This window comes from Solanum stenotomum, chromosome 7 (assembly GCF_019186545.1).
Source record: "Solanum stenotomum isolate F172 chromosome 7, ASM1918654v1, whole genome shotgun sequence".
Taxonomy (NCBI): domain Eukaryota; kingdom Viridiplantae; phylum Streptophyta; class Magnoliopsida; order Solanales; family Solanaceae; genus Solanum; species Solanum stenotomum.
The window spans coordinates 3,140,081-3,167,543 of NC_064288.1; the positions used below are offsets into that span (position 1 = coordinate 3,140,081).

At 33.4% G+C, this 27,463-nt stretch overlaps 5 protein-coding genes and 1 non-coding gene across 8 annotated transcripts in view; 3 read left to right on the plus strand and 3 right to left on the minus strand.

Annotated features, from left to right (window-relative positions):
• Positions 1 to 500: 500 nt before the first annotated feature.
• LOC125869581 (rhodanese-like/PpiC domain-containing protein 12, chloroplastic) lies at positions 501 to 9,920 on the plus strand. Of its 2 annotated transcripts, XM_049550057.1 has the most exons (9): positions 503 to 867; positions 1,887 to 2,015; positions 2,230 to 2,321; positions 2,656 to 2,756; positions 2,830 to 2,940; positions 3,627 to 3,735; positions 4,002 to 4,052; positions 4,949 to 5,034; positions 9,709 to 9,920. In XM_049550057.1, exons 1-8 carry the CDS (start codon positions 633 to 635, stop codon positions 5,027 to 5,029), a joined length of 909 nt encoding a protein of 302 aa, XP_049406014.1. In that variant the 5' UTR covers positions 503 to 632; the 3' UTR covers positions 5,030 to 5,034; positions 9,709 to 9,920. The 2 variants fall into 2 exon arrangements, with proteins under 2 accessions (XP_049406013.1, XP_049406014.1); XM_049550056.1 differs by lacking the exon at positions 9,709 to 9,920 and having other exon boundaries at positions 501 to 867; positions 4,949 to 5,307.
• On the minus strand, positions 5,829 to 16,662 carry LOC125869579 (calcium-dependent protein kinase 17-like). 2 transcript variants are annotated; one of them, XM_049550052.1, is made up of 9 exons: positions 16,548 to 16,662; positions 8,539 to 9,141; positions 8,121 to 8,264; positions 7,659 to 7,811; positions 7,427 to 7,542; positions 7,063 to 7,230; positions 6,681 to 6,808; positions 6,437 to 6,536; positions 5,829 to 6,326 (listed from the first exon to the last, which is right to left on the minus strand). In XM_049550052.1, exons 2-9 carry the CDS (start codon positions 9,128 to 9,130, stop codon positions 6,225 to 6,227), a joined length of 1,503 nt encoding a protein of 500 aa, XP_049406009.1. In that variant the 5' UTR covers positions 9,131 to 9,141; positions 16,548 to 16,662; the 3' UTR covers positions 5,829 to 6,224. The 2 variants fall into 2 exon arrangements, with proteins under 2 accessions (XP_049406009.1, XP_049406010.1); XM_049550053.1 differs by lacking the exon at positions 16,548 to 16,662 and adding an exon at positions 9,649 to 9,773.
• Positions 12,249 to 16,699, plus strand: LOC125869582 (uncharacterized). The gene is made up of 4 exons (XM_049550058.1): positions 12,249 to 12,371; positions 13,034 to 13,615; positions 15,680 to 15,886; positions 16,524 to 16,699. The coding sequence occupies exons 1-4, from the start codon at positions 12,354 to 12,356 to the stop codon at positions 16,569 to 16,571; spliced, it is 855 nt and encodes a 284-aa protein (XP_049406015.1). The 5' UTR covers positions 12,249 to 12,353; the 3' UTR covers positions 16,572 to 16,699.
• Positions 16,700 to 17,794: 1,095 nt separating this feature from the next.
• Positions 17,795 to 17,867, minus strand: TRNAR-ACG (transfer RNA arginine (anticodon ACG)). The gene has a single exon. It is a non-coding gene; the product is annotated as a tRNA-Arg (tRNA).
• Positions 17,868 to 18,502: 635 nt separating this feature from the next.
• LOC125871744 (mitochondrial fission 1 protein A-like) lies at positions 18,503 to 21,787 on the minus strand. The gene is made up of 5 exons (XM_049552403.1): positions 21,595 to 21,787; positions 19,424 to 19,562; positions 19,063 to 19,184; positions 18,817 to 18,880; positions 18,503 to 18,716 (listed from the first exon to the last, which is right to left on the minus strand). The coding sequence occupies exons 1-5, from the start codon at positions 21,685 to 21,687 to the stop codon at positions 18,631 to 18,633; spliced, it is 504 nt and encodes a 167-aa protein (XP_049408360.1). The 5' UTR covers positions 21,688 to 21,787; the 3' UTR covers positions 18,503 to 18,630.
• A 1,527-nt stretch (positions 21,788 to 23,314) lies between these two features.
• The window catches only part of LOC125871361 (homeobox-DDT domain protein RLT1-like), a 6,238-nt gene continuing 2,089 nt past the window's right edge, over positions 23,315 to 27,463 (plus strand). Inside the window, exons 1-5 of the mRNA XM_049551949.1 lie at positions 23,315 to 23,451; positions 23,545 to 23,662; positions 24,730 to 24,837; positions 24,932 to 25,579; positions 26,664 to 26,743. Coding sequence (XP_049407906.1) covers positions 23,656 to 23,662; positions 24,730 to 24,837; positions 24,932 to 25,579; positions 26,664 to 26,743 — 843 coding nt within the window. The 5' untranslated portion in view covers positions 23,315 to 23,451; positions 23,545 to 23,655. The remainder of the gene's footprint in view (positions 23,452 to 23,544; positions 23,663 to 24,729; positions 24,838 to 24,931; positions 25,580 to 26,663; positions 26,744 to 27,463) is intronic.

Below are 27,463 nucleotides of genomic sequence, written 5' to 3' on the forward strand. Positions count from 1 at the left end.
TTGAATATATACACATAAAATTTTGATCCGGTTATTAGCACTTGTAGTAGTTGTTCTAAAATTCAGCTTTTTGGTTGTTCTGCTGTTCTAGTAGGATTTTTCTTAAAACTGTGTTTTATAGCCACATTCTAGAGGTTTTGGCAAAGTTAAATGTCAAATTGATGACAAACTGTATAAAGCTATTCTTTCTGAACTCTCCACAGGTGCTGTTAAGGCTCTTCAAAGTTAGTTCTTTGGACATTATTCATTTTTGTTGGTTTGAGACTACATACTCAATACTCAATGTAATTTCACAAGTGAAATCGGGAAGGGTGGTGTGTGATGGTGATGATTTTCTTCATAGACAAAGATATATGACTAATTCAAAATCCAAGTAAAAACAAAACATGATAATATTCCCTTTATCCCAATTTATGTGTCATGATTGAAATAAAATTTTCTTTGTATTATTTTTTTAATGCACCCCACCAAACGACCCCTTAATAATCAACAAATAGATTTCCAAAATCTAGGGAAGTACTAAAGTCAAAATGAAATGGAAGGAGTAGTAGATATAGTTTTCTAATCTTTCAAGAAAAATTGCATAAAATTGATTTCAATTTGCATTCCAAATTTCTCAAAAATCCCAAGAAATGTTGAGAATTTCTTCTTCTTCTTCTTTGCATGTTCCATCAATTTGTGGAGCACCAGTTAATTTCGTTCTCTCTTTCTTGAATCCATCTTCTCGTAAAGTATCAAACTTTACTCGCTTAGCTTTACTTCACTCGACAGCCCTTTTCCCCAATTCACGTAATTTCCAGTTTCCCACCTTCAAAAGGGTGTCAACAATGATGGGTCGTACTCATTCTTGTTCGAGAGTAATTACAGGTATTTGTTTGATTCTATGAACAATCTCTTTTGTGTTACTGTTTTTTGTTCGTAGCTGATGGATGCTTTGTTGAGGTTGAGCCCTAGTGTAACAGTAGAGTTAAAATGTAGGTCAAAATGGAGGAGGGTGGGGTAGAGTTGCTCTTTTTGATGATGTGTAGGTAGTGGCGAAGCTGGGATTTTCAGTATGAAAAAGCTAAAAGATTCAACATTTACTATATATACCCAAAGAATGATTCTTTTTTGATAACGGTGGTGTCCGACCCAGCTTACGGCACCTCAACTAATTCCATGAAATAGACTAGGTAACTCTATCAATCAAGGCAGTGTTTTGTCTCTGCTGGAATTTGGACATGAGACCTTAACCCAAAGAAATGATTTTGACATTTGTGTATAAGGTGTACTTTTCGGTCGTAGCTCCGTGCCTGTAGGTCATGGTTTAAGCTGTAGAAACAGCCTATTTGCAGAAATAATAAGGGAAAGTAGCACGATTTGTAGTTTAGTGGTATCATAGTTTCCAGGCAATAGGTGTGAGGTCCATTCTCACTGGACCTTTCTCGGTTTGTAGTAAGGGGATTCAAAATATAAAGAAGTAAATGCATGAAAAAGCCAAAGGATTCAACAATTGCTATATATATAAATTAAAAAAAATGATTTTGACCTTGTGCATATAGTGTACTTTTCCTCCCTAGCTCTGCCCATGCCTGTTGGTCATGGTTTGAGCTGTAGAAACAGCCTATTTGTAGAATTATTAAGGGAAAGTAGCACGCTTTGTAGTTAGTGGTACTGAAGTTTCGCGTAAGCTGGCCCAGACACCACAGTTATCTCCAAAAAAAAAGTGGCTTCATCAATCATCAGAAATTTGAGTGTAGCTATTATAGGTTTTGTCTGTCTGATGTCCTCTGGATCTTGAGATCGTGTAGTGGTTGTTCCAGAATCTGAAGGGCGAAGAGAGTTCTTTTCCTTTTGCTATCATCTGATACATGCTGCTGCTAAATCTCACAATATATAACTTTCAGCTTCATATAGTGCTGGGAGTGGTACTGGAGGCAGTTCTGGAGGTGATCGGGAGATATTGGTACAGCATTTACTTGTAAAAGAAGACGATCAGAAGCTTCTACTGGACCTTCAGAAAAGAACTGCTGAAGGTTAGTTTTCAACTTTATTTCTTAGTAAGGAAAGCCCCAGTAACATTTCCATACAAATTTAAGAAGCTGAGAACAAATGAGGACTAAATTTATAAGTAAGTTATTCAAATGTCATGATTAAATTTGAGAACTGGGTATGTTAGTATGAAACAAGTTCTCTCTTGATGCTTGTCCTTTCATTTATATTGTTGACTGAAATGCTTGTTACAATCAGGAGAGGATCTAAGTGATCTGGCCGTTGAGTATTCCATGTGTCCATCTAAAGAAGATGGGGGAATGCTGGGCTGGGTGAGAAAAGGGCAAATGGTATGCTTCTTTTTCTCCCACTTTTGGTGACAGGAATCAAATTTTCTTGTGATTATGTTTCCAGAATGTTAATTTTCATACTAACAGGCCTTCAGATGATAGCAAACAAAATATCATACATGTGCTGTCTTATAAACATTTAGATGGAGATTTGATTTTTGTTATGATTTTAAATTTCCAATTGTACATAACTACACCGTTGTTGCCTTTTGTTATTTGTATCCTAATAAGTACCTTTCTACTTTTTAGAAGTTGCATTCTTGGTCACCTGGATGCCCAGGTTTAGTTGACTTGATTTATTTGTTTTTTGTATTTTCATTGTTAATATTATTAGGTGCCAGAATTTGAAGAAGCTGCATTTGGTGCACCTCTGAATAAGGTTGTAAAGTGCAAAACTAAGTTTGGGTGGCATTTTTTGCAAGTTCTATCTGAGAGGTAATCAAAGAAATCCTTCTTCACTTGAACAACTCAGGAGCCTTGTTCTTACTTGTGTTACTGCTATATGCAGGGAGGAATCTGTACTTGAACACATCCAGCCGAACGAGTTTCATGTGAGGTTGCAAGATCCCTCTTTCCTGGAAGAGGCTCAATTGATTGATGTTCGGGAACCAGAGGAAGTGTATGAGCTCATTTCTTTCACTATTGTAGAATACTCACTTGCAGCTTTAATATCTTTTATTTATTTAAGTTAATGAGCATACTGGACTTAAAATAGAAAAGAGTCCGAGGGGCTTCCCAAGTAATGAATGTGGCTTCAGTTGTGAAGCTTGTCCACATGGTTCCTGTCACACGACAAAGACGGAGAGAATAGGTATATGACTTATGGGAAGGCAATAGCTTTTGATGCTGAGCAGAATTGACCTGTCTTTCAGCCTTCAAATATAAGGAGAAGCTAATAGAAGCTGCCCACCAAACTTGGGGGTGCATTAAAACTAATGATGTTTTGATGTTGTTCTTAGCAAGATTCACTTTCAAGCCAGAAACTGCCTCGAAAGCTAGTAATATCCCATGCAAATGTGGAATTTGTTCTTTATCTGCATCACACCTGGCTTATGAGTAATAGTAGTATTAATTATACTAACAATGACAATAACAAGTTGTGTGAGTCAATAGACTGGTCTTATTTGCTTCAAAATTAAATTCTTTCAGTGCTCCTCATTAGACATATTTGGCGACATTGGAAAGTTAGAGCATGATACTTAAACATGTGAATGCAGTGGAAGGAGGATGAGGTCACTATATTTTTCTTTAGAAGAGCAGGAATCATGGTTCCACTGTTCATTTCTGCTTTTTGTGTTGTGACAGGGCCCAGGCTTCTGTACCAGGATTTCAGGTTCTTCCTCTTCGCCAATTTGGAGTCTGGGGACCAGAAATAACTACTAAGTTTGATCCTCAGAAGGACACTTATGTGTTGGTTAGTGCATGTTCTTCTTTGCAGACACTTCTTAACACTGTTTAGAAGCCGGTCTTCTGTTCTTACGCTTTGAGCTAAGAGTTTCTCCTTAAACAGAAGCATTTAACTCAAAATTTGACTGCTTATTTTGTAAAAATCTGTCATGATAAACTATGATAACATATAGAGGGTCAGATGGGTGAATTCGGTTATTCAAAAATATGCTTCTCCTCTTCCTTCCCTCCCTTTCCTGTCTCTTGTCAAATAACTTTTTGTCTTCTATGCAGTGTCACCATGGCATGAGGTCACTACAAGTCGCCAAGTGGTTGCAGACACAGGTAGGATCTTTACCTTCATTTGTAGTTGTGTATAATGTCAACAGATAAACCTGTTCTACATGTAATGGAAGGTTTTTGTGTTCCTATCATCTCTGAGATGCAAGGTATAAATTGGAACAGTTATCTCTCATACTATTAGATGAAGATGGTCTTTTAGATCTTCACTTGTGGACTTCGAGGTATAAGTAAAGTGTGATGTGTACCAGAAGAAAGTTGGGGTTCGGGTTGATTATTAGGTTTACTGAAGCATCTCTCCAATTAAGTATGCAAATAGCCTAAATACCTGTTTATATAAGAATTATTTATTTTCACAGCATATACTTGTGGAAACTGCATCTTTCTAAAAGATGCTGGTTTAAGCATCTTCCTTCACAGAATGATGAACCTAACACTAGCCAAGTGAACAGTCTTTGGCAACTTGCCGTGAATGCGAAAGCTATTAACGAGTAGTACTTGTTTTTCCCTTTTTGAGAGGAATTTTACTTAACGAGCTTCTCTTACACCAGCTCACACCTAAGGGGGGGGGGGGGGGGGGGGNGGGGGGGGGGGGGGGGGAGGACAGGTTATATAGGAACGATAGTAGCTTCTGGTTATAGCACATATAGATGATGTATTTTGTTAGTGGGTGTAAAGTCCCACCTCCAGAGGCTTATACTATTCTATTCAATGAACATATTAGTTTTTACATTTGATCCGCTTTAGTGTGTTGCATGCTATGACATGTTTCATACACCAAATGATTTGAGAAGTGGTGAAACTAATTATGATGGTTTATTTCCAGTATGTCGATAGATCTTAGGTGATATTACCACTAGAGGTGCAATTCTGTCATTGTTCATCCTCTCATAATGAACCATTGTTGCTTCTTTACAAAATTTTTTATTTGGGATTCTCAGGGATTCAGGAAAGTATTTAACATGGCCGGAGGAATCCATGAATATGCTGTCAAAGTTGATCCATCGATCCCAACTTATTGAAGCGGGTACTCTTCGTGTCCCTGCTCTTTCCCCTGCCCCGCCTCCCGGTGACAGAGCTAAGTTTGGACAAAACCATTTTGTTTTCGATTTGTCCTACAATTTTGACTCAAACATCCTGGGAACACAATCAATGTGAATGGTTGATGTCAGGACATCTTTTGTACGCTATCTCTGTATTTTCAACATGCCTAAGCATCAAATCATACAATTTGCTACGGTTTTCACCTTATTAGAGATAACACAATGCATAATTTTGAAAATTTCTCCATATTTTGAAATGTTGCTAGATATTTATGGATTTACTGGTAGTGTTTTGTCACAATTCTGTCGTGTATGAAGTGGTGATTATGAGCTTTTGCGTTCTGTTTCAAATTGGTATTGGCATGAATATTCCATTGGAAAGGAGACTTGGAGCAACGGCCAAGTTATCTCCGTGTAACCTATAGGCTATAGGTGACAGGTTCAAACCGTGAAATAAGATGCTCGTGTCAGGATATGTTGCCTATATTACACCTCCTTGCGTGCATCCTTCCCTAAACCCTGTGTGAACGCAAAATGCTTTGTGCACTGGATTTCCCTTTATGATATTCCATAAAACTTTAATAATCATGAGAATCTCAACAAGAGAGAATTTTCATTTTCTGCGTCATTCTATTTTTAAAATTAAATGTTAGTGTAAAAACTTTATAGTACATCTTGAGATCTCAATTGGTAAAAGGATATTGCTCTTAGTCAGAACTCTTTCAATAATTTGATGTATGTACATAAAGACAATATCAAAAAGGTTATTGATTAGAAAACAACACCTAATATCTATCTCTAGTGTTGCACAAAACATATATATACACATGTATTTATATATTATACATTATGTTATATTATATATAGATAGATACATTGAAGACCCCATTGTTTCCAACTCAAAAACAACCATTAAAAGTAACCATTAACCAAAAAAGACCCTCAAATCACAATCTATCCATCAAATTCTACTATCTTATTTTTGTTTTCATTGCATTTTTCTTCTTCTTTTTTTTCTTTTAATATTTTTAACATATTAGTTAATATACAAGAGCATCTATAACTTTGAAACTCTCTTGAAATTTGGTCTCTCTCCCTTCAATAAAGACACAAATAACTTTACTTCTTTTTTTTTGTTTTTGCCAAATTCTTCTGATAGCAATAACAACAACAATTATTCGACGAAAACGTCCCTTCGTTTCTTTGCATTTGTTGCTACTTCTGGATTTCCTTTCTTCATCATAGCTACAAACTCATCATAATTAATACGACCATCCTGCAAAAAAAAAGTTTTTATTTATATACATTAATTTGTAAAAAATTGCAGAACTATAAATCATTATATGCATAAAGTGTGTGCATTTTTAGATGTTCTTTTTTACTTACATTGTCAGAATCAACTTCAGAAATGATTTCTTTAATATCCTTTGCATCATTCATACCAAATTCTATTAAAGCTTGCTCTAACTCTTCCATTGTAATATACCTGATATCAAAAAAGAAAATTATATCCTGTAATATAAAGTTGGACAAAAAATATTTACACAATCAGGTCAGTTATGACTTAAATCTTCTTCTTTTCGGCCCGTCCTCTTCCTCAAGGAATTTTGATTTTGGGGAATAAACTTACCCACTGCTATCCTTATCAAAGTATTGGAAAGCTTTGTAAAGATGTTCCTCTCTGTCCATTTTATTCATTTGCATTGTTGCTGTGATGAACTCTTCATAATCAATTGTTCCATTTCCATCAGCATCAGCCTATAATGTTTTCCAAAAAACATATACACATCAGAATAATTAGCTTAATTAGATGGAAGAAGCAAAGGCACAAATTAATCTTCATTTTTTTACTTTTTCATCTAGACAAAGTTTAATCTTAGACATCAAACACTAACTTAATTCATATTCATATTGAAATTCCTGTTATAGTGGTTGAAATTCAAGAAAAAAAAGAAGTGTTTTGATATTAAAAAGACTCATTTTGAAGAACTAAAAATGTTTAGAGAACTTACAGATTCCATTAATTGCTTGATTTCATAATCTGATAATTTGTTGCCTTGTTTGGCTAATCCTTGCTTTAACTCCTCAAGTGTAATTGTGCCACTATTGTCAGTATCTATTCCTCTGAACATCTGCTTTAATCCCATTATTTCTTCCTCTGAGAGGCACCCTGCAATAACCTGTAAATTTTTCCAAGTTAATATATACATTTTTTTGATGAATTTATACTTTTCATGGTGTACGTTTTAAGTATTATGTACTTACAATGATTAATATTCTTGCACCATCAAGTTAAGTTCTTACAAATTGTATACAATAAGTTTTGACTGAAAATATACAGAAAACAACGCTCTAAAGTTTGACTGTATAACTTACCCGAAGAGCAACTTTCTTGAACTTGTTCATAGCACTAAAGTTTTTGAGCTTATTCAGAACAGCATTGTCAAGTGGTGTATCTGGTGCTTCTCCATCCTCCTTGATCCATGAATGATCTAATTCATATTATAATATATACACACTCAATTAGTTAGAAAATTGAATATGCAAAAAATACTAATTCAATACCTATAAGAGTGTGTGTGTGTGTGTATATATAGAAAGTACTTACTTAGGACTTGGAGTGCAGTTAACCTTTGACTGGGATCTGAGTTCAACATTTTCCTAACAAGGTCCTTAGCTCCACTAGATATTGAAGGCCATGGGTCACTTGAAAAATCAACATGACCACGCAATATTGCGTTGAATATTCCATTTTCAGATTCTGAAACGCACCAACATTTTCTAATGAGTATAAGTTCTATATATTAACTGTATAGAGGACTCGGGCCTCCAAAGCAAGATTAAGGTATCCTCTTAGATAAGAAGACTTAAAAACATCAATCAATAAAAGAAGGCTTGGTAACAAAAGGAAATCTCTCTTTCTTCAGTTAAGTGTATGCATTTTAGTATTAGCTGTCTATCTTGGAATGTGATGGGGATTAGAATAGAAAGAACGTGAAGCACGAGTGCTACTGGGTCGATTCTACTGGAAGATATACAATCAGATAATAAATTTTTGTAATTTAATTACCTGCCCAAAAAGGAGGAACACCACAAAGAAGAATATATAACATAACCCCAATACTCCAAATATCAACCTCTGGACCATATCTCCTCTTCAACACTTCTGGTGCTATGTAATATGCACTCCCCACTATGTCTTTAAACACATCTCCTGTAACATAAAAAGAACAAATATGCATAAAAAGGAACATAGTTTTGTTAAAAGATTCAACAAATATTCAAGATCTGCCTTAAAACAGTTTATGATGGATGATTTGGAATGTGTATATGCAGGGCTATGTTAAAAAAACACAAGATTCTAAGGTTATTTTTGATATGTTAGATATATGTAACTCATGTGTCAAAAATTATTTTTCTTTAAACTTTGTTCCGACCATTTAAACATTGTCATATGAAATGAAACAAATGGAGTAGATAGGTATTACCTTGCTTGTAGAACACAGAAAGACCAAAATCAGTAGCCTTGAGAGGTGCATCTTCATCCTTGCTAAGTAGGAGGAAATTTTCAGGTTTAAGATCTCTGTGAATGACCCCCATTGAATGACAAGTATGTACAATTTGCACAATTGTTCTTAACAATGAAGCTGCTGCTCTTTCTGTATAATGCCCTTTAGCTATAATCCTATCAAAAAGTTCACCTCCAGCACACAATTCCATGACCAAATGCACAGAATGTTTATCCTCATAAGCCCCTTTGAGTTCAACAATGTTTGGTTGTTCTGTCAAATGGTGCATAATTTGCACTTCCCTCCTTACATCCTCAATATCCTCTTTATTCACTAATTTCCTCTTGGCAATTGTTTTGCATGCAAATTGTTCCCCTGTTTGTTTGTGTGTGCACAAATGTGTTACACCAAATTGACCTCTTCCTAGTTCTTTACCTAGGGTGTATGTTGCCTTTATATCCTCCATTGGCCTGCCTAATACTGGCCCTATTGGGGCTGCCTTAGATGGCTTTGAAGAATGGTTTGGTGATGCATGTGGTGGAGCCTTTGATGGTGTAGTGGAACCTTGCATGTCATTGTTCCCTGCATGTAACAACACGAGATGTCATCAGACACCGTTTCATTGAAATTTTTTTGTATATATTATGTGTCCAGGCACATGTCTCTGTTTCTATGCATGTAATTAACAAGAAAAGAAATGCCATTACACATTGTTTCATCGATAAATTTCAATAGAATGTCTATGCATGCATATGCATTCTATGAACATGCATCTGACTGCATATTTATGTTCTTATGCATGTATCAACACGAGATGCCATCAGACATACACACACATCTCTGTGTTTTTATGCATGTAACAAGAGATATCATCAGACATCATTTTGCTGAATAACTTTCAATAGAATACATGTATGTACACGATGCATATGCGTTTTCTGAGCATGTCATCACGCGTTTTATCCATGTATTAACAAGATATTTCATCAGATTTCTATTTCATCCCAAAAATTTCAAACATAACATATATGTGCATATAGGTTGACATTGGTTGAAAATGATGAAATTTGAAAATCAAGATTTACATGCCTGCATGTGATTCTCCTTGTTTTGAATATGATTGTGCAATTTCTTCATTATTTTGTGCAGGATCAGTCTCTGCCTTTGAGCAACAACCCCCCATATTTATTTATTTTTTGGGACAAAAGGCAAAGAGTAAAAGATCCAAACTACTTTTTTTTTTGTTATGTTTTTATGTTTTTTGTTGGAGAAAGGAAAGGGAAGATTAGAAAGTGAATGAAGGGAAAATGGGGTGTGTCCCAGAGGGAAAGCAAGAAAGGAAAAAAAAAATGGGGGGGTTTGAAGGGAGTCAAAAAAACAACAAAAAAGAAAAAAAGAATTTGTTAGAGAATTAAGAGTTTCATTATTGGTGTAGAGAGAGTTTCAACAAAACACAAAACACACAAAAAACAGAAAAGCTGAGAATTCTATGATGAAATGAGGAACTCATTTGCTTAGAGCATTGATTCAGAGAGATTGTAGGACTAAATTAATATAACTATTTTATTTTATTTTGATAATTTTTTTAAAATGTTGTTGAAAACTTGTGGAAGGAATCAAGTTTGACTGTGCTTATTTGTGGGGAATAAAATTCACTAATTATTAATATTATTATTTTAATAATAATGGTTCAAGTTAGTTATTTATTGTTTTCACAATGGATGATATCCTAAAGATTTTTCATGTTTGGTAATATATAGTACAGGTAGGAAATGGGAACATCGGATAGTTGGTGTAGTTAGCTTTAAGGTGTGTTTTAATATATAAGCAAGTGACCAACAAAGATTGTTTCCTTCATCTTTAATTAAACGTCTCGGGTCTGAGTCCCCTTGGATACGGAGTACCCTTTGTTAGGGAGCATCCGAATGTGGGACTTTGCAATGCGAATTCGAAAAGTTGTAAAAAGGTGATAGTTGAGATGTAATTTTGACCATACTACTTAGGTTTTGAGGTGTCCATGATCTATGTACACCTTATGTTATAAAAAAATATGTGCATATTAAATCCTTTAAGATAAAACTACGTGTGGAAGTGCTTTTGTTTTCGTTTGATAATTGAGTCGTGTGGTCAAGCTTCCTTTTATTTTACATTTTATTTTGATACAATCGAGGGAGAATCACACCCCAAAAATTAGCTACGAGGTGGAAGAATCCGAGGTCATAGAAGTCTCATATTAAAATCGATATGGGATTCAAATCTCATATTTTGCAATAGGATCATAATAAATCACCACACTTCATATATGTCGTCCTTGATGATGTGTGCTAGATAATTTTTAGCCCCACACCAACACATCAAAATAATGTCTTATTTCCATAGAAGTTAATTACCTATTACATAGGAAACATTGCAGGTAACTCCCATCTAATTAGTAATAAAAGCACATGAAGAAATAATGTTTTGATGAATATCATAGTAGACAAAGAGACATCCAATTTGAGTAACGAAAATACTTTAAAACATATAATGGATATTTATAAGTTAGTATTGAAATTAGTTATTAATTAATATTTAGTTATTTTAATTATAAATTTGACAATAATTAATAAGGGTAAAAATGGAAAGTTATGCTTAATATATGTCTTAATCTTTTTTTTCTTAAAGGGTGTGAAATACCTCAACAATTTAATTAATTTGAAATGGAGGGNCGCTAGATCATTTTTAGCCCCACACCAACACTTCAAAATAATGTCTTATTTCCATAGAAGTTAATTACCTATTACATAGGAAACATTGCAGGTAACTCCCATCTAATTAGTAACAAAAGCACATGAAGAAATAATGTTTTGATGAATATCATAGTAGACAAAGAGACATCCAATTTGAGTAACGAAAATACTTAAAAACATCTAATGGATATTTATAGGTCAGTATTGAAATTAGTTATTAATTAATATTTAGTTATTTTAATCATAAATTTGACAATAATTAAAAAGGGTAAAAATGGAAAGTTATGCTTAATATATGTCTTAATCTTTTTTTTCTTAAAGGGTGTGAAACACCTCAACAATTTAAGTAATTTGAAATGGAGGGAGTATCAAAATTATGATTAAAATAACTAAACATTAATTAATAACTAATTTCAATACTAACTAATTAAGGGTAAAATTGGAAAAACATTCTAAAAGTAGTCTTGAAAATTGAACAATTAAGTTAATTTGAAAAATAAAAAATATCTCAACAATTCAATTAATATGAAATGGAGGGAGTAATAATTAAAACTACATTTAAATCATTATTTCTTGTGAGTTTCATATCTCAATTATTCATTATTTTCTTTACCTACTTAAAACTATCACTCTCTTTATATTAAAAACGCACCTCGATGTTGAGTTTCTCAAATATTTGTTCTCGATCGATAGAAGGCGTGTCCAACTTAACATCGAAGCGTATTTTAATACAAAGAAAGTGATAGTTAAGATATAAAACTCACAAAAAATATAATAATTCAGATATGTTTTTTACCATTATTTCTTCCCGGAAAAAAAAACATCCTATGGCAATGGACAACATGGAAGGATTGTTAGAATATAACTACCACTCCCAATGCTTAGTCCTATATAGAGCATGTGGCAAGCTAAACTTCATCTCATTTTTTCATAAATAAATAAATTAATTAATTAAATTAAAATAATTAGATTTTATAAATATATATTTATAGAATCCATTATAACCTCCTCCAAAGCCTTTTTTTTTCACCATTTCTCTCTTGTGTCTTTTCCTCTTTGTGCTTCATGGAAAATCGAAAGGAGGTATGCTTTAGATTTAATATTTGAAAAATTAATTTTTTAAAAAAAAAAAATCATTTACTTTCTCCATTAATTTTTCTTATCATCTTCAAGATAGGAAACAAAATCATTTGTGGAGATTGTTATATAATCCTTGGGTATTTATTCAATCTTTTTGAAAAAAGAAATAACTTCTTGTTTAGATTGTATGATCTTTTAATGGAAAATGTAAGAGAAAATAAATGTTCTAGATTGATTTTGATGAAAATGATCTTCATGAAGATAGAGCAATTTCCCTTTTTTTTTCTTTTCTTTTTTAATGAAAATTGTATTAAAAGTTCATGTAATTTTCTTGATTATTTTGAAACTAAATTAAAATGGAAAGAGAAAAAAAATGATTTAATGGAAAATGATATTGAAGATAGAGCAATTAATTTCCTTTTTGATTAGCTTAATGATCATGATTCATTAACTTATTTTCAATCTTTTAATCATCATTATTATCATCTCATCTAAAAGCTCATATCGCGATTACATATATAATTTAATTATGTTTTCATGATACATTCTTTTCCATGTGAGTTTGATAGTTTGTTTTTATAACGAATGGTGATAAAAATTGACGTCAATCATTTTATCTAAAAGCTTAATTTATTAAAGATGACAGTTCGCTTAATAATTTATAGAGAAATGGTCCAAGAAAAGTGCCTCAATTTGGAGCATGGGATAATAATGCTGGAGATGGAGGAAATAGTGGTTATACTGTGGAGTTCTCAAAAGCTCGTGCCAACAAACAACATCAGCCTAAAAATGGTTTAGACGCATGTCACGAGTTGAAAAACAATAAGGAATTTCAGCATCATGAACATAAACAGGGTTTAGACGCACGTCATAAGGAAATTCAGCATCATGAACATAAACATGGTTTAGACGCACGTCAAGGTCATGGGTTGAAAAACAACAATAACGAAATTCAGCATCGTGAGCATAAACATGGTTTAGACGCACATCACGGTCATGGGTTGAAAAACAACAATAAGGAAATTCAACATCATGAACATAAACATGGTTTAGACGCACGTCATGGGTTGAAAAACGATAAGGAACCTATGCATCAACAACACAAAAATGGTTTAGGCACACGTCATGGGTTGAAAAATAATCAGGAGTTTCAGCATCAACCGTATAAAAATGGTATAGGCGCACGTCACGGGTTGACAAATGATCAGGAATTTCCTGGCAAGAAACAAGAGGACCCTGGCAATATGGTAAGAATACTTTTTTTCGAGTTTAGACCGATTTTTTTTCTTGATTTTAATCATTTGATTTCTGAAGTTTACTGACTCGACTAATTTGAAGTCACTCCGAACATACCTACTTATAAAGTGATAACACATCTCCCTTTAGAAAGATGTTCAATTATATTCTCTTATCTCGAACCTGAGATGCTTTAGTTAAAGGTTGAGAGTTATCTTAAATTCAAGGTCCGTACAACAATAACATAAGAACCTCTTTGAATAACACTAGCTAAAATTGTCAAATGTACCTTGAATTCAAGTCCGTACAACAACAAAAACTACAACTCAGTCTCAAACAAGTTAGAATCGACTATATGAATTAATCCTCATTGATCTTGTCTGAATTAACTTATCCATTTATCGTAGTTTCTCAAGTAAATGCTTATTTCACTTCAAATTTAAACATATTAACATCAATTGAAATAAGCCTAGGTTACCACTTGTTGAGGTTAATATGAACTCCGGCCATTTCAATTTATTTATCCTGATTTTCTTTTAATTAGTTCGTTTGAAGAAACATGCATATTTCCCTTTCTACCAATTCCTTAATTTCATTTTCTTTTTATTTTACATGTTTAAGATTACAAAATTAAACGATATTTTAGTAAATTAAATATATTTTTAATTTAAGACTATAAGATTCAAAAGGCTTCTTTAATTTTTTAACTTTGTATTAATTCAAAATAAGACAAACAAGGCCCGACTCAATTTTAGAAAATAATCATATATATGGTGTTGGATAACTGTTTAGCTACCTAAAAGAGAAGTGATCAAAACAAAGAATAAAACGCATCCGTGGAGTGCGATTTATGTACAAAAATATCAAAACCTTTTCACAAGTTGCAGTTTGCACTTTGCAATATATAATTATGTTTTGAGTTTTCTTTACTATAGTTTTATACAACAGTATACACACAGTTGTTCACATTTGTTTTAGTTCAATTTTACAATAATTTAAGCGTCTAATTGTTACACAGTTAAAAATAAAGATTTTCTATGTAGAATGTATGTATCTACTTATTTAATTTTGTGATAGTTTAAATTTCTATTTATATATATCCCAAAATTGAAAACATTATTGTCAAATAAAATTAAATTAAATGACATATTTATGTGTTATGCCACAAACAAACAGGTCATGCATGGGCATATAAATTTGGTGTAGATAAGTCTAGACTTTTGAGCCTTGAAGTAGAAAACAACGTGGTATATATGAAGTAAGGGTAGGGTTGTTCATGGTTATGGTTAAAAAATCAAATCGAACCAAATCGATTAAAAAAATCGATATTTGGTTTGGTTTGGTTTTACATTTTGAATACCGATACTATTTGGTTTGGTTTTACTAAAAAACCAATAGCAAAAATAATCAAACCGAACCGATAAATTTGATATATAAATTTTATAATTATATATATATATATTATTCATAAATAAAATATAAATATTTTGTTAAATTTTAACTAACTCAAGTCTTTAACTTTTCATTTTCTCAAGCTCAACACTTACATTTTAGCCCAACTATTACAATCCTAAGTCCAAGTCCATCAACATCATTTACTTTAGTCTTTACCTACCCTACCTCACATAAGATAGTCACATTTTCTCTTAATTGAATCACTTTGTTCGTGTGATAATAACTCTAGTATTACTTAATTGATGAATTGAACCAACAATAGCTTTCATGTGGACTGTTCATGTACTTGGTGTTTGTGTCTATCGAGATGCATATGTCCTCAAAAATTTTATTACTTTCAAACCTAAAAAAACCAGAAAAATTGAACCAAACTGAACTAAACTGACAATAACCAAATTGACGGTTATTTTTTTCGTTTGGTTTGGGAAATTTAAAAAATCGACTAGATTGGTTTGATTTTGGTTTTAACCAATAACCGATCCAAACCGAACACGAACCCCCTACTTCAAAGTATATTGCATTTATCGTTTATATTTTTCGTTCAATAGTCCATTTATGTAATATATTGCATTCAAATATCAATCAAATGGCTTATTTTTCGAAATTTGTTGAAAATGCAGAAAAATGGATACAGGTCTGTTCCTCAATTTGGAATGTGGGATCAACAAGCAGCTGGAGGAGGTGGTGCAGCAGCCAGTTACACAGTAGAATTTTCGAAGGCTCGTGTCAACAGGAAACAACACAAAAATAATGATCTTTTAGCAAGACCACCTAGCATCGATCATGAGCAGGAAGATCTTAGGAAGCAGCACGACGATGCTTGCATGGTAAGACTTATTACTGTCAGTGCATATAACTTAAATTCACGTACATAACATATGTCTTGTCATGAAATGCCATCAGTAAGGATTCTAACATATATACTTGTATTTGAAACGAATTCACATACAGAGTCTATATTCATTATAACAAAAGAATTTGCATCAAATTCTGAATCCGTCTCTGTGTACCAAAGAAGCAACTATAGACATATATAGTGTTAAATTAACTCCCCTGCTATTTTACTTCATGTATTATAAGTCTATTTATAAGAAACTTTCACAAAGTGCATAATATGGCTTGTTCTGTTACATCAAATGCCACTTGTCAAAGTATATAAAAGGATAGTCTGATGCACTAAGCTTCCACTAAGTATCGGGTCCGAGGAAGAGCTGACTATAAGGGTCATCATGATCAATAGGACCAGAATCAACAAAACATATACACATATATTTGATTTTTTTTGGAACAAGACACATACATACACAAAGTTTGTACTAACAATCACAAAAGAATCGACATTTAATTAATGACGTAAAATTCTGAATCCAGCTCTGTGTACTACGAAACATGTAGTAGCCATAAACATTATTAATTCAAACTTTCTTGTCATCATACCTTATGTTCTTTTTTTGTTGTGTGCAGAGGAAAAAGAATATGTTGACATACCTCAATTGTTGCATTAGGCCTTGATCATTTCCTAATGTCCAAGTGAAGCCTTATTTTGTAATAGTCTTGAAAGTGGCTATGTATGCAAATTAACCACACACTTCTTGTTTTCTTGAGCAAGTGAAAAAAAAATCTCTAAATTATATAGAACTAAATATTGTATTATTATATCTGGAATCTATAGTAAACTTTTTGAAAAAAAAAAAAAGTTCTATTTACTTGAGTTCGAAGGTCTATCAAAAAAAAGCATCTCTCCCTTCATAAGGAAAGGGTAAGGTTGTATATACGTTACCCTGCCTAGACCCCACTTCATAAAAACAAAGTCTTATTACTCTGTTGTTTAAAGCAGTTTTACACCATATGTTATCAAAAAAAAAATCTACTATTTGTTAATTATGTAAAAGAAAAGCAAATCAAATGTATGTAATTGAAACTCACCTTGGTTAAATCTTTGAAGCAAGTTGCTATCAAGCAAGTTGAAATCAGCTTTATAAATTCTCGTTTTACTGTATTTATAGTGTGAGGATTCATATGAATCGACTAGTTTTATGCTCGCTACTAATCTACCCCTTCTTTATGTAAGCTTGAGACATACAATATGATCTAGCAAGTCTACACTGATAAACTTTTTGAACATATTTTATTAAGTGAAAAATAATTCAACAGGGGCGACCTGAGAACACATGTTGAGATACAAATCATCAAACTAAAAAAGAAAAATGACAACATGTGATCTCAAGTTGCCCCTATTGAATACTTCCACCAATATTAGAAGATTCAATATTGATTGCCTCTTTAACTTTTTTTCTGGATAAAAATTATTTGATTTTGATTAGATATTTATAGTAAGGTTAGTATAGATAGTATTTCAACTGTGTACTACTACTTGGTACTTTTTTTAGGACAATATTTTGAAATTTTTCTTAGCTATAATAAAAGTACAACTTCTTGTACTCCACATAGTGTTACTTCATAGTTTGTACTACAAATAATTCCAAGTTGGAGTGTTGCAACCGTAATCATTGCATGTGGGAGCCAATGATTTTTTTCTTTTAAAAAAAAAGAAAAATTTACTTTTCAGTAATTGATTCACATTTTCGTTATATTTTTAAGATCACAGGTCCAAATATTATATACTTTACATATATAATTTTACATAGATATCAACTGTCTATTGACGTTTTTAAGGTTCTTAACATTAAATAAACTTGTCGAGGAATAATAACACCGGCCAAAAATCTAAAAAACGACTCTGCTGGGGATCGAACCCAGAATCTCTGGTTTCGTAGACCAGCGCCTTATCCATTGGGCCACAGAGTCAATTTGTTGTCTAGTAATTGTTAATATTATATCCATTCTGTTCTCTTTTCAAAAGTGAAGAGTTTAAACATATACTAAATGCTTTTTCTTTGTCATTTTCAATATTTTTGGACATACAAGTTGGTGATGTGTTATATTAACTGTAGGAAGATTTATCGAATGAAGAACAAGTTGTAAATCTTAGTTCTCGATTGTGAAAACCACTGTGTCACATGGTGTGTGGAGTCAAACTTTACGAAAGAATCGAACTATAACTTCACTGACAGTTAAATACTAGATTTAGTTCACATGACTAAAACATACTCCAACTTTACTCCTTTGTTTATGTCCCATATTTATTGGATGAATAAGCTTTATCATATCTTGAGTAGAAGGTCTATCGGAAACGGTTTCATTACCTTCCAAGGTAGGGGTAAGATCTGCACACATATTACCCTCTTCATACCATACTTATGGAATTATAGCTTGTATGTTGTTGTTGATTAAGTTTATCATGATAAACAACCAAGGAGTAACTTCACACAAAATGTAATATGCTACACTTAGCAAGCTTGAATAGTTATGCTTTTGACAAACTTATATAAATTATATAAAAATTTATCAAGAATCTTGATTCAGTTGTACATGCCATTGTTTTCTACCAATTCAAAGGAAAAGTATCAAAACTTTTGCACTCACAAATACGAATTCATGTGCTTCAGAAGAGATAACAGAAAGGAAGAGTTGAGTTCAATATGCACACTAGTTGTGTTTATATGGCAAGTCAACCCTTGCGGGCAAAAGCAGCTGCAATTCCACCAACCAAAACTCCGACAGCAGTAGCAGCAATGCCAATACCAATAACTCCATCTGTTTCAGACATGGCGAAATACATAGCATTAATCAACTCTTTCTTCAAGAAACGATATACGATAAAAAAGAAATGACACTGAGAGTTCCATTTTGCTACCTTTGGTAATTTTCTCTTCAATTGTTTTCTTGAGGGTCAAGGCCTGCCTCCAATCCGGTGCAATCTGTAGATTTACTAATTTAGGAGAAATGAAAAAACGCGATTGCCAATAAAAATAACTTGTGTAGGTATGTGAATAATGAAAGCAATGGAATTGCACGAATGCAGTTCCAAGCAATGCAGTTTCACTAAAGATGTGCTGAAATTAATGTCAAGGGTGAAGCGAAGGTAAAATAAAGATCAAACCTCCAAACAACGATCAACAAGCTGCCTGCTTCTTGGAAAGTCTCCGCTTCTATAGTAACCAACAGCCAGAAGATAAAGCTTTTCTCTCATTTGCAAGGGACTGCTACTGCCACCCAAAGAAGCTGCAAATGACAAAATAAGTAATGAACTACTAGGGAAGGAGAAGGTAAAAAAGGAGTAAACACGAAAAGGAATATGCACTAGGGAAATGTAATAGCTCAAAGCATACAGGAAATTCTTCATGAAACTCCCACAGTTCGGGGAAGGGAAATGTCAGGGGTGAGGGAATGAATGATGCGGCATGTTGCCAAAAGGAGAAGGAAGGGAATAAGAAAAAGTTCAATAGCTCTACTATACTGACTTTCAAGCATTGCTATCCCACGCTGTATATCTTCAGGCCTTCTTGAGTGAACAAGAGCCCAAGACAAACGCATAATGCATTCACTTTTAAGGTCATCAGATGAACCTTTTTCAGCCTCAGCAACTTCACGTTCACAACCCTGTAGACATATTGCAACTTCAATATTCAAATACTAGTTAGAAGCCAAAACGATTGCAAGAAAATTCACACTCAGTTTACATTAACATCATTGCATATGGAAGTGCAAATCATTTAGATGTTCCACGGGCTATCTCCTGATTTAAGTACTTCCAGAAAGATCCACAAAGAAAATTTCTCACGCTTATACTGTTGTACATAACGTCTTAACCATTTTATAAGCGAGAAAAATTGCTGGAAAAAACGTATTGCTTATGGTGCTAACTCATATGGTTGGGTTTCAAATGTGCACAAAAGGAATTAAAATCTGAAAAGTAACGATCCTCAAGCCACTGCCCACTATCACGATGCAACACTTGAAATCATGTACCACAGTTTGCTTTCTACATAACGGAGCAAGGATAATTGGCTGAATATTTTGTCTAGCCTCGATTTTTAATTGACTATATCAGTCTTAAAAGACCATTAATAAGTAGTCGACCTTTAAATACCATTTAAAAGTAGTAGTACTTCTATCCAAAAACCAAACTTCAATTGCAGAAAAGAGAAAGGAAGCAAATGATCTCAATCAGTAAACAGCTTCTTATTTAGTATCGAAGTTTCCAGGATATAATTAGAACTGCAATAAAATGAAGAGAGTCCTATGTGAAATAACGTTTGCTAAAAGCTCATGTTTCTAATTCCGCAAAATAGCCAAATCACCAAAGTTAATACAGGATACGGAATGAAAAAGTATGTAAATAAGTAGCATGCTCTCCTTGACCCATGCTCTCCTTCTCCCAATAAAATAGAATATATGAGAAACTACTTACGATTATTGGAATGAAGTGGACTGAAACATTATAAATCTAAAGCAAAATTTATATAGATGACTAATATATCCAACCACAACAAGGTTGGAGTTGAGGCATCGTTAGTTGATTGATTGTGTGGCAATAAGGGTTGAATACTTATGCCACTTAAATTTTACATTTTGTAAGTTACCGAAATTAGGATCTTTGAACCGTTTCTACATATTTTAACTCTTGCTCTTGGTCTTGGGATCTTTCACTATGAAAATCTATGTTTCCCATCATAAATAGAAACACATCAAACAATTTAACAAAATGACTCATAAACCTTACTTCTAAATAAGGACAGTCAGTAAATTAACTATGCTTCTAAACTAATATCAAACATTCTGGATAAAGAAAAAAAATATAAAAACCAGAACTTAACAACAAACCATAAAACTTCAATTCTAGCTAAGAACAATAACCAAATCCATTTCACTTCAATCCAAACTAATTAGCATCTAACAACTTTGATTCCTTTAGCTTAAATTTTCCGTTTCAGGTGTTTCTAGACTAACAAACATATTAAATTCTATATTTCCTCTTTCATCTATCAGATTAAAAATACCACCGATTGCAACATATAATCCGTTTTTAAAAATGTACACTACTCAACCTATCACGCGAAAGATGGGGCACCGGACCAACAAGCTATTGAGCAACTTAGATTACAAGCAGTGTCCTTTTAGTATTTGTACCTTAAGCAGTGACACCTGACACCCTTGTACCAAGGTAAATCCGCCCCTACCAACACACCACCCTCCCCAGACTCCACTAGTGGGATTACAATGGATATGTCAGTCGTTGTTACATTTAACCTAACTTACATCTCTAAGCTCAATGTACAGAATTGATTAAGCAACACACCACCCTCCCAGACTTCACTAGTGGGATTACAATGGATATGTTGTTGTCGTTGTTACATTTAACCTATTTACATCTCTAAGCTCAATGTACAGAATCGATTAAGCATCTTAATCAAAAATGATTCATTTTTAAAACAGATAACAAAACAAAAACAAAAAAAGATAGAATTTTTACATCAACAACGCTCGACGAGTTCCTATAAGCTCAATTTCAACTAATCGAAGAATCAACTACACAAATAACAAAGACATCAACATACATATCTACCGCAATTCTCCAGTAAACGATCAAATCTGTCAATCAAAAATAAATTAAATCGCAATAAAAACTTACAGCGACTATATCCGAGTCGCACCAAGGAATTTGATCTCCACCGGTGAAGAAATCGCCGATTGAATCGAAGAATTTTCCGATTTTCGCATCCATTTTGTTGAATTTGTTCGAAAGGAGAGGGAAATGTGGCTAAATATGTAAAGTAGAAGTGGCAAAAAATAAATACTAATAAAATAATACAGCTTCCTAGTTAAGTTTATTTGCTTAGAAACTAAGAAATAATAAACAAAACCGTGTGCCAAAATTTTAACAAAAGGATCAAAATGGTCCTTAATGTAGGAGAGTGGACTATTTTAGTCCCTCGTATATCACGTAATTGAAATAGTCTTTAGTTCAAACTCTATGAATTGTTTGTGAAATTTCAAACATCTGAACACTAACATGTTCTGCTAGAGTTTTAGTTATAAAAGTTTCGAACTTTAATATTGGATGTTGGAATTGTTTCATGTTTTAATTGAGAATATTTTTTTATCGAAATGCTAATTTCGCTTTGAAAAATTATTTGATAACTTTATGACAGTTTTTTTTCCTTTCAAATGAGGGGTGGTGGAAAGAGAAACATAGGAGGAGATTACAAGAAGAGTAGTCAAACATGCACTAATAAAACAAAAATTTTGATAATCAACCAATTAAGTTATTAAAAATTTCTTAATATCTCTATTTGTGTTCGATGATCTACTACTATTGATAAAATGATTAAGGCATATTATAATTGAAAGCACTTTAATTAGTAAAAAGAAAATAAAGTAATCTTCAATTTCGAATTTTTGCAAGAGGAGATTATCGAAGGATGTGGTGCAATGAACTTAACTATTCCTTCCTTATTTTAAATTTTGAATATAAAAAAAATCCTTAATAAAAATTGCTTTTCTCGAATAAATCTATGCGATGCAAATCAAAATTATTCGAACTATAGCCACATATGAATGTGTAAGATATGTTACATGACAACCAAAGAATATGATGCAATAGATGAGAACACAGTCAGAATCTATTGTAAATGAATACTTTTGGAAAATTAGTTCCCTTGCCGTCTAAAAACTAGAGCATATATACCATTCACTCTAACGGAAGACTAAATAGGGACACATGGTGCAATCTTATCCATTGGGTTGGTGGATAAGATTATAACACGTGTATGTCAATTAGTATAAATGATATATATGCTCTAATTTTTGGATGGCAGGGGCACCAATGTCCCAAAAGTATGTCGAAGGGTATCTGCATACCATTTACGATAGTACGTGGTATGTTTGTCCTTTTCCCCTAAGCACTTTAATTAGTAAAAAGAAAATAAAGTAATCTTCAATTTAGAGTTTTGCAAATAAAGAGGAGATTGTCAAAGGATGTGGTGTAGATAATGTACTGGTCATTCCTTAATTAGAGATTTAAAATCCTCAATATAAAAATTTGCTTTTTTCGAAAAAACTTATGCAATGCAAATCAAAATTATTCGAACTATAGCTACATATGAATGTGTAAGATATGTTACATGACAATCAAATAGATGGGGCTGCTATTGCTTTATTTAAAGGTCTCAAATTCAAGTCTTGAACATCAAAATAATCTTGATAGAAACTGTTTCCTCTTGTGATACCCTATATGATACGAATTTAGATATAATTAAACTCTAATATAGATTCCGAACTTCGGGTGAGAAAAAAAAACACATACACGACATCATTCAAATATATAAAACACAGAGTTAAAAATATTAGTACTCCAATATAATAAGCAAATTACTTTACAAGATACCCAAATCTCTTCAACTCTCCCTTTAGTTCTTGTATTCTTCCCCTCTTTTGCTCATCAAATTTCTTCCCTTTTTTGCTTCCTGAAATTAGTAATCAATGAGATGTATGTCAATTTTGAGTTATAGATGATGCTTATACACTCTCTTTCTTCTCTCTGTACATGTATTTATGCTCCAATTTTGTTCTTTGTATACAGATGCACACAATGGCGCTTCAATATTCGCATTCTCCGCTGATTTGGGGTTCGAATTTTGAGTTTATAAGCAAAAGGGGTTAAGAAAAAACGCAGAGAAATTGACGGGAGATCATGGAAGGTATCGATTTTTAAAATTTTTATCGGTTTTTCCTTATTTATTAGCTAGCTAGATCAATTTTGGAATCTGGGTATGTTACTTTTTGTTCAATTTAGTTTCGATTTCACGGAAAGTTACTATCTTGGGTGTTGTTTTGGAATCTGGAATTTGGGTTTTAGAGGTCTAGTTTCATCAGATTATATTTCTATTTTTTGATAATTCCGAGCCAGCTTACGTGCACCGTGACTAGTTTCATGGGTTAGTAGCTGCTACTACTTCCCACGGGTACATGTATCGGGTAACTCTGTCTAGAAATTACCTAGTGTTTTTGCTTCTGCTGGCAGTGGCTGATCCTGAAATTTTATATCATAAATTTTATATCATAGGTGCTCAATTATTTTGAGTTTGGAAATTGCTATATAGAGTGGGTGCCTAGTTAGTATATTTGGATGAATTATTAGATATTGTACACAAATAATAATGTTTATCACAAAAAGCAATGGGTGCTTAAGCACCCATAGTACCATAACATAGGTCCGCCTAAGATCTCATGGTTCTTAATTCCATTTTATTGGACCATGATGCCACACCTTTGGGTGCTATTTTAATTTGCTACTCCCCCGTTTTTCAATTTGGTTGTCTAGTTTTGACTTGATGCAAAGTTTAAGGAAGTAAAGTAGACTTTTGAGTTTTTGGTGGTCTTATACTAAAGATATGAGAATGTATTTAAATGTCCTTTAATCTTGTGGTCTTGAACGTGTCATGTGGAATGTTAAAATTAAAGAGTTGTAAGGAAAGGGAAGTAAGACAAACAAATTGAAACGGAGGGCGTATAGAGTATTAGTTAAGTCTGGTAGTATGGATGAATACTTTTCTGCATCGTGGTTAGTTGTGGATTCTGCTTTCCACCCTAATCAACTAGATTGGTTCCCTTTGGTTTGAATATTAGATATCTCAAATAATGCTTATGAATTTGTTCAATTTAAAGTTGGACCTGCAGGTGTTGGAACTTGAAACAATTGATTGTGATCCTTATTTCCAGCTTGCCTAGTTATTGGCTTTATTAATCTATTTTATCCATAATCTAGATTCACGTGAAATACATTCCGAAGATGATAAAGGTCATGTTGGGAAACTCAAGGCAAGAATACTCAAGACGCCTGCACAAATTGAAGGTCTAGAGAAATTCTATGAGGGTAACTGATCTTACTAACTTTTTCTTGTTTTGAATAAGCTTCTATGCCGTATGTTATTTCAAATATAACTATGAGAGAGCTTGCAAAATTTCAGAGCATAAGTATCCTACAGAGTCAATGAAATTGGAGGTGGCACAGTCATTGGGATTAACAGAAAAGCAGGTTTCTGGGTGGTTTTGTCATAGGCGGTTGAAAGACAAGAGGCTATTAAGTCGGGAAACAAATGCAAAAGGAAGACAAGATCGTTCAAGTGGCGTCATTCAGGACCGTGGCAGCGGTTTTAGGCAGGATTCTTGTGGAAGTACTAAGCAAGGAGATGATAAGTATTTTGATCATCGAGAAGTTGAGAGTAGAAGATTAACTGGGCCAGAAGTATCAGCTGTGGATGTGACACGTGAAGTTGACACTAGGTATAGAGCAGAGTCTAACCTCATGGAGGACACACCTTCAGGAAGTAGCTCTTCCTTACGGGATGCACGTTTTTCACAAAATGTAGAATCATTTGATATGGCAACTTCAAGATACCTACCAGGTAATGAACCTACTGATCTCAAGTATGTGAAACCAAGGACTGGCCCATCAGGGTATCTAAAAGTGAAAGCCAAGGTAGAAAATGCTTCAATTACTGCTGTGAAGAGGCAATTGGGAAGTGTCTACCGCCAGGATGGTCCACTACTTGGTGTAGTATTTGACCTGCTTCCACGGGGTGCTTTTGAATCATCAGTGCAAACTCCTGTTGACGGTGAGTTAAAATGGTTGCTTCTCTTCCACTGTTGACCTTTTTCTGATCGAAGTCTTTTTTCATCCATTCATTTCATTGACTTTTGAGTGTGCATGGCTTTCTCTCCCAGAAGAGGCTTTGTCTCCTTAAAGCATGCTAATTCTGTTCCTATTTAGTTTTTCTTTTTGAGAACTAATTCTGTTCCTATTTAGTTTAGCTTTTGATTTTTCGATTTTGTCGTGCTTCTATACAACTAAAACACTTCTCTCATCAAATTGCTCTGTGAAAATTTATGTACAGTTTCGTAAGGAACAAGATATTCTTGTATTTGAACAGTTCTTATTATGTTTAAAAAATAATTATGACAATACTGTGTTTATTTTATGAGAAATGCTAATACGATCCTGATTGATTAACAAAACCAGCTCATATTGATAATATTATTAAATTTTGATTAAGACCTAAGCTGATTCTGTTCTTTAGGTTTTAAAAGAACGTTGATTATGAATTTAATGAATTAGGGTCATCTTGTCCTTAATCTGCAAGTTATGAAGTCCTTTTTTCATGTTCTCTTGATACTAAGGGGTTTATTTTTGTGCTAGTCATTTCAGGTCATCCATCTTAAGCATATGCTTGTATATCCAGAATTACGTGTTTGTCTGCTCTTATACTTAAAATTGAGTTGGCAGAACAAAGCTGAGAACCTCATAAGCTTTAATTTGGTTCATCTTCTTTCTTTTGAGAGGAATAAAATTGAAATTTTAATAATACTTGATCAACTTCGCTGTGCCCATTATTGTAGTTTTGTGATGTTTGAAACTTCCACATGCACAAGTACATTGTGTATAACGTTCCTGTAGTATTCAGATCAATTTTTGTTTAGATGTAAAAAAGAGTGAGGGTTCTTTGTTGCTGAATGAGTGAAGTTCTTATTGCCATGTCTGATACCACTTCTACTCAGCATTGTACTTTATATTCAAGTTTTTATGCTTGAGCATGTATCATTTTTTATTGGTTTTTGCATCTCATTTTGGATTCTGAAAGTGTAATTTAGTGTCTAACACAGAGAGTTGCTGACTATGACTTCCATATTAATGTTTGTCAGACCCTGAATATGCTGGAGAACCTGTTCCATATCTTACACCAGATTTCACTAAAGTCGACAAGCAATCCAATTCATGCATAGTAAGTGGATCTTGTGCAAATTGATCTTAGTTATTTGATAAACTTTGATTTCATAGTTCTCAACCATGAACTTACTGCATTATGTACAGTAATGCTTGATTTTGTGTCTAGTTGATAATTAATTGAATTTAGACTAGGAATTTTTATATATATTTTTTACTCTGGGACAACAGTTGCTGATATACTTCAGTCAGTAGAGATGGCAATGGGGTGGGGAGGATGTGGAGCGGAGCGGGTTTAGGCCTATGCGGGGCGGGGCGGTGAGGGGGGACATGATTGCAGGTGCGGGGCAGGTTGAAATAGATTTTTTCCAATTTTTAGTGGGGCGGGGCGGTTGCTGGTTTACAATGTAACTGTTGATGCTATAGCCTAATGTTAAGCTCTAAGCTTCTACTTCACTGTGTAACTGTTGATGTTTTTTTTAAAAAATATATTTTTTTACCTTTTTGTTAAATTTGAATCGAAGCAGCAACTTATGTTAAATTTTTAATTGTATTTCATAATTAGAATTTATAAATTGAATATTTGAAAAGAATTATAGTCAAATGTCAAAACTAAATAACAAAGTGAAAAAAAATAGTAAGAAAACTTATGCGGGGCGGGTTTATGCGGGATGGGTTAATGTGGAGCGGAGTGGGGCGGGCTGAATAGTAAATTAGTCAATGCGGGGCAGTGCGGAGCAGATTACAGTCTCCACGGATTTATGCGGGTTTGCCCCAT